General features: G+C 41.8%; 1 protein-coding gene across 2 annotated transcripts in view; it reads left to right on the top strand.

The window, feature by feature from the left end:
* Positions 1-12,218, top strand: part of SMOC1 (SPARC related modular calcium binding 1) — a 74,800-nt gene that overhangs the window by 36,079 nt on the left and 26,503 nt on the right. For both annotated transcript variants that reach the window (XM_056852108.1, XM_056852107.1), the window contains exon 6: positions 1,050-1,130. In XM_056852108.1, coding sequence (XP_056708086.1) covers positions 1,050-1,130 — 81 coding nt within the window. The remainder of the gene's footprint in view (positions 1-1,049; positions 1,131-12,218) is intronic.

The following is a 12,218-nucleotide window of genomic DNA, read 5'->3' as shown; positions in this document are numbered from 1 at the left end:
TTGCTATGCCCCACTTCCTCCATTTCAGAGATTCAGTGTGAATTTGACTGGGCACCAGGCAAGAAGGGGAAGGGAGCAGCCACCGTGAGCCTACAAGAGCCTGTGAAACCACTTCTGCAGGCTTTGTGACCCACTTGTGGTTGAGAGAAACACTGAGACGAACCACGCTCCAACTTGTGGCCTGCTGCTGCTGAGGAAGACCAGATTTGTTTGTGTACAAGTATAAATTCTTGCCCACAGGCAAATAATCTCTTTGGTGTGTGCGGTGCCCTTTATATTTTATTCCCTCAAGTTCAGGAATGCCTAAATTCAGGATATCACCCATTTTTTCCCTCTTGTTTTGAAGCATTTGCTAGTACATTTTGGTTCTGTGACACTGGCTAATCTCACATTAATCTCCATTTCTTCCTTTTGGGTCAGGAGTGGATGGGTAGCTTTTGTTCTTTCCACCAACTGCTGTTTTGAGCCTATTTTTCGTTTATGTTTTTTTAATTTAAAATAATAATGCCCTTTGTTTTTATTCTTTGGCAAATCTACTAGTTGCAGTCATTTATCACCCCTATTCCTTTTCTTTAATTTCTCATTGATTTGGAATCTTGCTTCCTAGAATTTATGTGTCCTTTTCTCCCTGTCTTCATTTTGGGTGAATTGATATCTGTATCAGTTGTCTGATTCTTGGATGAAATGTTTAGTTGTTTCCTACTTCACCAATTCCTTCTGCTGGCCATATCCTTAATCTATTTATTTCTCATGTATTTCCTTCTGGGCCTTTAATTGTATTAAAAGGCACGTGGTCAACTAAAATTAACATATGGGTTGATGGTCCAGTGGAGACCTAGGGCATGTGAACAACAAAGATAAGACAGTGAAAATGTAAGGATAAAATCAAGAAGCAAATATAAAGAACTTAAAAAAAAACATACAAAATTTGGTAATTTAAGAAACTGGGTGGAATTATGGAGAAGAACTTCTTTTTTATGGAAGCTATTGCTCTGTTGAATAACAAATAATAATTGCATGTGTTCTTCTGTCTTATCTTTTTCTTTCAGAAATCACAGCTCCCACACTTTGGATTAAACATTTGGTCATCAAAGATTCCAAACTAAACAGTTCCAGTATGAAAAATTCAGGTAATGTTTGCTTTTTTGCAAAAGGGAATAAGTTTAGGCAGGCAGGGTGTTCTTGACTTTTCCCACACTATCCTTTATACCTCTTTATTGCAATTATTGTTCTGTTCATAAATCATTCCATAGAATCCATAGCCACAGCTGGGAAAACTCCCACAACTAATGGGAGCTTTATTTTCTTTTTTTCTTTCCATAGATTTTTCTACTGTTCTTGATGCTCCGTATGAGGGCTTTATGGTCTGATTGACTGTGTATATGGAAATTCCTTTCAGATGAACCCCAAAGGGCAGTCAGGGGATATGTGATAGGCAGTTTGCTTGTCTTAATATATGATGAACAAGAAGCATCTGTACTCTGTAAACTTTATTCATAGTCACATAAGGCCATCTTGAACCTTCACAAAACTTTCTTTAGTTTTTATCTCACCTTTTCATCAAGGAGCTTGGGATGTTATGTATGATCCCCCCACCCCCCGGCCAGTTTATTTGCACAGCAATCCTGTGAGGTGTGCTTACCAGAGGTGTGTTAAGCTTAGAATCAGTGATAGGCCCAAGGTCACCTAATAATAATCTTCGTGGTTGAATGGGGATTTAAACATGGGCCTATTTGCAGCATTTCTTGCCACTGTACCCCATTGGCTCTCCTTGTGTCACTTCTCACCAGCCTCTGCTAGTGTAGTAATCCTTGCACCTGAGACTAGGAGCAAATCCCAGTTCCAAAGTTGTGAATTATGAATAAAAAGCTGGGAAAGAGGGTCACTAGAAAGCACAAGAATTTGGGATTGATTATGAGCAATTTAAGCATAGCTGATCCTAAAATCCCTAAAAGTTACAATTCTAGTAACTTTTACCAGTCAAATAGCTCTCAGTATGAGGATAGCTCTTAATCTGGTGGTGGTCATTTGCTCTGGCCTTTTCACTATAGCGGGAATGTTCCTTGCGTGGCTTTGGGGAGGCTGTACCTAGAACTGGATGAAAACACACTGCTCTACTAGGCTGATACCTGCACACATAGTATATGAGAGACATATACTAACCAGTATTACAACTAGAACTAATCTGACCAGATGTTTGAGTAATTGGCAATAGATTTTACAACCTATACACATGCCTGGTTGGGTTTGAACAGTTTGTATATGTATGTATGTATTTATTTCTGTAAATGTGTGCAGGCTTAACATGGGTTTTAATTAACCACTGATGAAGGCCCAGTAGGCCGAAACGCGTTTGGTTGTGGTTACAGATGTCAACCTTAGGAAATGCCATTGTGCTATTTTAATGTTTTTAAAATATTTTTAACCTTTACATAGCGTTTCCAATAAATTATATTTACAGTATTTATATACATTTATATACATATTTTCCTTTTACCCAACCTCGGGTACCCAGCTTCTGTTTTTAGGTTGGGTCTTATTCCCCTCTTTTTTTCTTCCACTTCTGAAAACAACCAATGTCATTTTAGGTCCTTATTGCACATCCTTCATCTGCCTGCCCTGCGTTGTGGGAGGGGCCGTAGATTAGTAGGAGCCTTGGCCTCTTTGTTGAAGCTTCTTAGTAGTTTGCAGGAAGAATAGCATTCCCCTCCTGACCAATATTAGAATGTGTTACTGGTCTCCAAGGGCAGTTGATCATGTTTTGAGATTCCAGAGGCATCAGGGGAACTTCATCTATTGCTCTTTCTGTTGTAAGCTCTGCCTGTGAGGCTAATGTATAAGAGGTGAGGCAGTCCTGTCACTCTTGGTGCCTTCCTGCTCCTTCTATTTTCTTAACTCTCCCATAATACAGTGGTGTAGTGGTTAAGAGCAGTGGTTTGGAGTGGTGGAATCTGATCTGGAGAACTGGGTTTGAGTCCCCACTCCTCCACATGAGTGGCAAAGGCTAACCTGGTGAACTGGATTTGTTTCCCCACTTCTACACATGAAGCCAGCTGGGTGACTTTGAGCTAGTCACGTTTTCTCAGCCTCACTTACCACACAAGGTGTTTGTTGTGGGGAGGGGAAGGGAAGGTGATTGTAAGCCTGTTTAATTCTTCCTTAAGTGATAGAGAAAGTCAGCATATAAAAACCAACTCTTTTTCTTACTACTGGTGCCAGCCATTATAAGGCCAGTGTAAAGGCAATGCCTGAAAAGTTTGATGTTTTCCAGGAAAATAAATCTAACAGAAAAGGCACAGCACGGTACAGAGTGATGGTTCCTTCACTGCAAAGTGTGGGCTTTACCTAAATCTCTTCATAGTACAACATTATTTGGTTTTGGGTAAAGAGAGATTCCAACCATGTCTTCAACCTACCCTGGCAACCTTTAAGAAAACCACAGGATGATGTAATGCGTGGATAAATGGAAATATAAACAGCTCTGGGAAAGCCAGCAGTAGCAAATACATTGCAGTAACTGGAGATTTGTACATGACGTTATTTAAAAGGAAGAATGAGTAATTTATTAAGGTTAGCAGATGAAGACAGGTTTGCATGCTTGTCTTTTAAAAAGCAACAACAACCCAACCTTGATGTTTATTTCTATAAGCTGTCTCTTGGATGTATGCCAATTCCTTGCCACTTTAGTATGTTCTGTTTTTTTGCCCCCGGAAATCTTCTGAGTAACTTTGCTTCCTGATTGTAATATAAAATCTTCAACAGGCAGAGAGGGGTTTTATTAAGCATGCAGAACTCCAAAAACCTCCTTTTAAAAATTACAGTACTCAGAGCCCAAGGAGCCCCGTGGCGCAGAGTGTAAAGCTGCAGTACTGCAGTCAAAAGCTCTGCTCACGACCTGAGTTCGATCCCAACGGAAGTTGGTTTCAGGTAGCCGGCTCGAGGTTGACTCAGCCTTCCATCCTTCCGAGGTCGGTGAAATGAGTACCCAGCTTGCTGGGGGTAAAGGGAAGATGACTGGGGAAGGCACTGGCAAACCACCCCGCAAACAAAGTCTGCCTTGGAAACGTCATGGGTCAGGAATGACCCGGTGCTTGCACAGGGGACCTTTACCTTTTACCTTTTACTCAGAGCCCAAACTGTAAATACTGTGTTTGTCTATGGGCCGCTTTCAGATTTATTTGCTGCTGTACAAGCTCATATAGGGAAGATGGGGTATGTCTTTTCTGCTATAAAAGGTCATGTAAGAAAGATAGTATGCTGTTGTTGGGGCTCATATCCATTCATGACATCTGAGGAGAAGAAGGGCCTTCTAAGATTTATCATTCCCTGGTCCGTCCTCAGTATCCAGGCAATTCTACCCAGGTCTATAGGCCTAGTTAAATTTTACCATATGATGTCACTACATGAAATGACAGCATGTAACATGCTGCCATCATCTTCACATGTTTAGTGAATGAGCCTTAATAATGCTTTGGTAGCTGAGCCTGAAGGTGACAGTGGCTGAATTACAAGTAGCCTAGTAAACAGGATGGGAGGGTGAACAACGACCATTATGGGGCAACTGACAAGCAGTTGGGAAATGTGGGGAAACCATGAGGCTTGAGGAAAAAAGAGAAGCAAAAGGCTACATGAGGCTGGTATTGAAAAATTGATGGAAGTACCTACCTTTTATGGGTTAGTAATTCAGGGAGTTACCATCTACATCTAGAAGTAGTCTAGAAGCCAGGTTCCTGCTGCTTGATCTGCAGTTTTCTCTGGAAAAATCCATATTCCTCTTTTAATTTTGGCCAATTCTAGTCATCCTGCCATACTTTCAGCAGTTTTTCAATTAGAAGCCCTATGCATTCTTTTAAATGTATAGACACTGGGGTGTGCATCCTAAAAATCCCAAGCTGAAAATATATACACAAATTGCTGTTTTGAGTTGTTACATGATTTCCCAAACGGTAAACATAAATCTAAGATTCACAGGCATTACAAAACACCCCTCCCCCCCAAAAAAAATCAATGTTTTTTTCCCAAGTTCCACCACAGCAGCTTCATTTATATGAACAAGGCCTTCTCCAGGTGTCAACCTGCAAATGGGCAAAATCAACAACGGCCTGACACGTGCTTTCTCCATTGTGGCCCCCACCTTGTGAAATGGCCTGCCCAAGGAGGTCAGGAAGGCTCCCACTTGCCTGGTTTTTCGCAAACTATGCAAAACTGAATTATTCAAGGGGACATTTCTATGCAGGTAATAGGGTAGCACTGTACAAAATGATTCACAAAGTTACTTGGGACTGTGGTCTATACTGCTGTGCATAGTTTGCTGTAAGGTGGATCCTACCGTGTAATCTTACATCTTTTAAAGTGACATGTTAACATTTCTGTTTTGCGTCAATTCTGTCATTTAGATTTCTGTTTGGCTCTACAACCCAAATTCGATTCCACTGATGATTGCATGCCCCCATTGTTTCATTTCAGTGTTTATTGACTTGCTCTGTGTAATTTGCCTTGAGTCTCAGTGAGAAAGGTGGACTATAAGTAACAAATGATAGATAGATAGATAGATAGATAGATAGATAGATAGATAGATAGATAGATAGATAGATAGATAAAGCAAGCAAGCTTGGGTGTTTACCAGAAGCAGCACTGGGTGGGTTTTGTTTATTCACCTGATTTCCCGGCAATGGCATTTTCCCCTTCCAATAGATTCTTTCATGAGAGCACTCCCAGTCGACCACCTTTGGAGACAAGCACCAGAGAAGGAAGTTAAATCCAAGAAGCCCCTCGCAGTTTGGAATGCTTTTTCCTGGCCCAGGTCAAGTGGCTGCAGGGAGAAGTGCTCTGAGTCCATGGAAGCAGACTCAGAGTTGGACTCCCTTGCCCCATCCCCCGGTGCTGCCCCCCCTCTTTTGGAGGAACTCCTTAAATACTAGTGGTAATTAAAGAAACCCTGTAGTGGACACATCAGCAGGAAGACATGTATCTCATAGCAATTGGGTGACTGATTCATCACATGCAATCACACATACACATATCCCATTTTTTTAAAAAAATTAAAATTTCGAAGACTGCGGTGGTGGGGTAGGGTGGGTGTTCTGCAAAAGAAGGCTCGTTGACGTTGTGAAAGGAGACAACAGACCATAACGAGAAGGATGGCAAATGAAGAGTTTTCAGCAGAAAGGTAATGTTTTAAAATTGTCAGTCACTGTAAAAATTACATTAAAAAACCCCAGATACAGACAGGACTTTTTAATGCCAGCAGACAGCACCCCCCCCCCCCCAATCAGTGGAGAGGAATGCTCCTGCGTGTAGAGAAACCTACTTCGGGGGGTTGTAAAACTGAACCTCTTTGTCCATTTTGCTTGAAACGTAGGGGTCCTTTGACTAGATAGAAGAGTTTTTTTCCTGTGCAAATTTGATGCCTTTATCTTTAAAAACAGCTGTACCAGACCATTGAATTGCTTCCCCCCAATTAGAAGTAAATTCCAGAACTCCCCAAAACCCCACGGATTTGAATCTTGAGCCGGTACTGTGCTACCCAACAATCAGGAATACAAGGTCAAGGTATCTCCCCTGAATCCCAGATCCAAAATTATAACTCCCCCCCCCTCCAAGCACACACTTAATAGACCCAGTGGCGTTTATTCAACCATCCACTGACTTCGTGGATCAGCGCTTTTCTGCTTCCCCCTCCTGTTGCAGCCCATCAAGTCCTCTGATATTTTGTTCCTGATGGACAGCAGATCCCCTCACTACAGGAGGTAAAGTGCAGGAGGTAAAGCGAGGGGCTGCAGTTGGGGGAAATTGGTGGAAATTGCCACTCCCCTCTTCCACAAATAGATATGCTGTTCTATCATTTGACCAACTGCATGGTCAGATACGAGCCAGTGTATTTGTAATTTTTTTTCACTCACTGAAATGATAACCATTTGGTACAGATGGATTAAAGTAGCAAAAGAATACAGATGGTTTTTGCAGTCGTGTGAATTTGGCTTGATGTAAAAGAATCTTATATTATGAGAGTACAGATTAGATGACATAACATGATTAAAATATGGAAGCTTTGCGTGAAAAGATTCAGATTCACAGGGGATGCAAATACTATTAGAATACATAATGCTCATTTGCATAAGCATGAGTTAGAAGCAGTTTTATTGTAGCGAGTGAGAATGGGGAATTTGGATGAGAATGTGGAAATTTCATTGGAAGCTGTGGAACGTCAGAGTTCAATCCATTCTTGTAAAGCTTCCATAGCAAATCTGAGAATTAGAATTGGTGCAGTATTTCATTGGCGAGTATAAACTTCAAGTTGACTCATCTGGAGGCAGGTATGTCTGAAGAGAGGGAGTGATGGGAAGAGCCGAGAACCTAAGCCCTTCCAGACAGCTGGCAAACAAAATAATGAATAACACGCCACTGGGGACCAGTTAATCTAACCTTATGAAAAGGTGCAAAGTATACAACTGGGAAAAATAACACCATATAATAATCAGTGTGCAATCATAGGTGGTAAAACCATATGCAGCTAGACAAATAAATGAGGTTCGCCCCTGCTGCCATGTGATAAATCATTCCCAAAGAATTCAGTCTCTCTCCTGCCTCCAAAGAAAAAACAAATGACTCCAGGCACAAAGTCATAACTGCAACCCCCACAGCTGCTCTTAAGGCACATGGGGGCAGGAGGGGGAAAGAAGAGAGGCCGAGAGAGCAGCAAGGTGGCAGGGGAACAAGATGTCATGAAAATCAGAAAAACCCTAAGGTACTAGAAGCAAGCTCCAGTTCAGTTCAGTGGCCTGCTTGATAGCCATGCAACATGTTGAGCCTACATTTAGAAAACTGATAAGAAACTGGCCTGCACCCAAATGCATGCTGAATACTTAAGGGCGCTTTAGAGAGAGGGCAGTGATCTCTGCTTTTTCTCCCCTCCTATTCAGACTCCTATTAAGCTGTTCCTGATGATGACCCATTAATCCCCCCTTCAAGCAATATTGGAGGGGTGGATTCAGTGGGCAGCAGCAGAAGGGAGAATTGGGAATTGCCTCCCCCTCTTAGAAAACATTAGAACATTTAATATTTCTTAACTCTGTGGCTTAGGGTTCCCTCTTCGCCACCGGAGGGAGGTTTTTGGGGCAGAGCCTGAGGAGGGTGGGGTTTGGGGAGGGGAGGGACTTTAATGCCATAGAGTCCAATGGCCAAAGCAGCCATTTTCTCCAGGTGAACTGATCTCTATCAGCTGGAGATCAGTTATAATAGCAGGAGATCTCCAGCTACTACCTGGAGGTTGGCATCCTCACTGTGGCTGGATACAGACCGTTACACTGGGTAGTGAAAGCAATGAGATGGGTGAGAAAAGGAGAATGTTTCAGATGGATACTTCAAATAGTTAGGTTTTTGACGGCCTGGGTTAAAGTGGAAGCACATCTTGAATCAGCATGAGGAGGAGTGCATTGTGTAGCTCTTGCATACCTTTAATCTCTTATAGAACAGATTTCAGGTGGGTTCTATCCAAAAGGAATTTTGAAATACTGGACTTATTTGCGGCCCCAAGTTATCTACTTAAACTCAGATAGTATGTGGACACGGAACATTGGTTTATGGTTTGGTTTACATTTAACTGCAGATCTAACATAGTGCACTCCTAAACAGAGTTATAGCATTCTAAGCCCATTAATTTCAACACACCTAGGCGTGTGTAATTATACTTAGAATTGTACTGTTAGGAGGGCAGCAGAGTGAAATGCACTAGGTGATAAAGGATAACATACCATCAGGGAAAGTCCTCTGCACAAAACTGCTCTGAGCTGTAAATCTGGGAGAGAAATTTTCTTCTCTTGAGTCCAAGGCAAAATATTTGAACTTTGAAAGTTGAAATTGGGAATTCAGAAGAGTTTTTTAAAAACATTTTTCTTTTCATTATTCATCTTCAAAAAAGCAAAACCCTTCAAGGGTTACGGTTCCACCCTGAATGGGCACGCCATGAGAAGTGCAGGTGTTGTTGTTGTATAAGAGAAATGAGGACAAAGTCTGATGCCTGTATTTCCCCTGATGTTTGCTCAGCTGGTGTTGCTCTCCTAGTGTAAAGAGGGACTGTGGCTCTTCCCTCACCTGCTGCTTTCGAGCTTTGAAAATGCTTGTTTCCCACACTGATTCAGTGGGGCTGTCATTTCTGTGAGGGGATGAATGGTTTTTTTGTTTGGCAGAGACGGAACGTTGTTTATATTTGTGGTAGAAAACCTATCTGCACTGAGCATTTGACCTGGGATACACATCTCTGTTTTTAAAAATTTCAGCTTCTACATTTATATACCTTGTGTGCTGTTTTCAGGGATAACACAAAATATTCTACTTGCTGAAGCGTAAAATCCAAATAGAGCAGCTCATGGTGGTAAACATACAATGATAACAAGTTACAATATATAAATACTAGTACATAAGAAGCCCCGTGGAGCAGAGTGGTAAGCTGCAGTACTGCAGTCCAAGCTCTGCTCCCGACGGAAATCAGTTTCAGATAGCCAGCTCATGGTTGACTTCCATCCTTCCATCCTTCTGAGGTCGGTAAAATGAGTACCCAGCTTGGTGGGGGGGGGGGGTAAAGGGAAGATGACTGAGGAAGGCAGTGGCAAACCACCCCGTAAACAAAGTCTGCCTAGTAAACGTCGGGATGTGACATCACCACATAGATCAGGAATGACCCAGTGCTTGCACAGGGGACCTTTACCTTTTTACATAAGAAGAGCCTTGCTGGATCAGACCAGTGGTCCATCTAGTCCAATATCATGTCTCACACAGTGGCCGACCTATTACTATGGAGGGCCAAGAACAGGGCATGGATGCTGTGGCATTCTCTTGATGTTGCCTCCTGGCACTGGTATTTAGAGGCTTACTGCCTCTGAATGTGGAGGTTCCCTTTAGTCACCATGGCTGGTGGCCACTGATAGAGCTGTCCTCCATGAATCTGCCTAACCTCTTGTAAAGTTGTCTGTGCATGAGGCCATCCCTACATCCTCTGGCAGCAAATTCCACATTTTAATCATTTGTTGCCTAAAGAAGTATTTCCTTTAGTACAATTCCAGTCGTACTCCCAAATCTGCCACCTGCAGCAGGCTATCTCACCCTCTCTAATGGTGACAATTATACTGTTAACTAACAACAATGTAGCAGTATTAATTAAACTGGATCTGGAAGTTAAAAATGTGTGGCTTCTAGCAAAGACCACTGAAATAACAACCAGTGGGCATGCATTACAAAGCCCTCATGTTAGTTGGTGGATAACATAAGGACTTTGCATCACACATTTAGTGGGAGTTTTGTGCCACCCAAACCCACGCATGTTTTCTCCTTGTGACTGTGGTGCGCAGGTAGAAGCAGTTTCAGTCTTCTCTCCCAGCCATTTTTGCTTCTTCAAACTGCCCCGTGGAACTGCTATTGACTGTTACGAAACTTGCATGCAACCACATAAGAAACATGATTTTGGAAACAATGTAGTGGTTCTACAGTATGGGGTGTTCTGAGGAATCCAAAATGGCACAGAGGGAAGTCAAAGTTTCTCTACCATGTGGTGCAATTGTGAAGCTAAAAGATATTGTGTGAGTCTGGGAGGCACAAAAGGAATGTCGTATGCAAAGTCCTTTGGTCATCCACCAACAAACTAAGGACTTTTTAGCATGTGAAGTGGCCATAAGAATGTTTAGTAAAGCAAATTGTGCCCCATGATACCTTCACACTGTGAAGTTTCCCCTCCAGCATGAGGAGTGGTGGCAGGGAACTTCAGTCTTCATCATTTGGCATGTTTCCGCTTTGTTGATGCTACTGGAGGAGCAGGGGAAGGTTCACAGGGATTTTGAACAGGCAACATTATTTTGGAAATCTTGTGCCTTTGTCATCCATTTCAGTAAAGTTTTTTTTTGGAGGGAGGGTTCTGGAATATATTGGCTTTTTAACAGTACAATCCTAAACCAAGTTACACCCTTAGAAGGGTGTAATTCGGTTTTGGACTGCACTGAAAATGGCCTTTCTCCATATTCTGATTGTGTTTTCTCTGAGACTTTTTTTGGTAATGCTTTGAGTACCCAATTTTATTAAATAAGATAGATTTGTTATATGGTGGTTATTACAAACCAGTCTTTGATGGAAGTAGTTATTGTATGCTACTTTCTGGACTGCCTTGTGGATATTAAAACATATATTTCAAAAGATCCCTGTAAATTATTCATAAATGTTAGATGTAGATTTAGCAGATTTTGCCATTATTAGTATAATTGGGAGTCAGCGTGGTATAGTGGTTAAGAGCAGTGGTTTGGAGTGGCGGACTCTAATCTGGAGAACTGGGTTGGTTTCCCCACTCCTCTGCATGAAGCCAACTGGGTGACCTTGGGCTAGCCACAGCTCTCTTAGAGCTCTCTCAGCCCTACCTACCTCACAGGGTGTCTGTTGAGAGGAGGGGAAGGGAAGGTGATTGTAAGCTGGTTTGATTCTGCCTTAAGTGGTAGAGAAATTCGGTATATAAAAGCCAACTCTTCTTCGTCTTCTTCCATGGAAGAAGCATTTGGTGCCAAAACACGTCGGTTTGAGGTGTGTGTATTTAGTTATTGTTTTATGCTTGTTATTGGTATTTTTGATTTTTTTGGTTTTATTTTTGTATAGACATTAAGTTGCATTCATTTTGTTAAAATTGCTTATGATGCATCAGTTTCAAACCAGTTTATTTTTTTCACAGTCTTTTTCCCAGTGGGAGTGGCAGGTGGGCACGCCTGGAGTCTAAAGTTTTGAAGAAATATTTAGTGAACTGTAGATTGTTCTTATATACCCTATTTGATTGTCAAAATCTCTGTATTGTCTCTGCCTTATTTTTCCTGCTTTATTACCCTACCAACAGAGCATATATATGTTACCATTAAAAGCTAATGGTAATGCGCAGAAACATCCCATGGACACATTTTCCCTCTTCAACTGCTGCTGCTTTGTCCTTTCTGGATCCTGTCCAAACAGGCAATAGTGAACAGAATTGTGAATGGGATGACATCATGATGCTGCGTTGCCAATCTGATTTGACTGAGTGATTATGTCATTGGGGGCAAGTGAGGGTGAATTAAATAAGCAAAACTTTTCTCAAAGCGTGGCAATAATAAAGGAAGGCATTTTTCAGCACTGCTGAAAATGTTAATGAAAAATAGTGGGTAGCTTCAACTCAGTACTGATTTTGTAAAAACTGAGTTGAATGACACAAACTG

Source organism: Euleptes europaea, chromosome 6 (assembly GCF_029931775.1).
Source record: "Euleptes europaea isolate rEulEur1 chromosome 6, rEulEur1.hap1, whole genome shotgun sequence".
In the NCBI taxonomy this organism is placed as follows: Eukaryota; Metazoa; Chordata; class Lepidosauria; order Squamata; family Sphaerodactylidae; genus Euleptes; species Euleptes europaea.
This window is presented reverse-complemented; position numbering and strand designations above follow the sequence as displayed.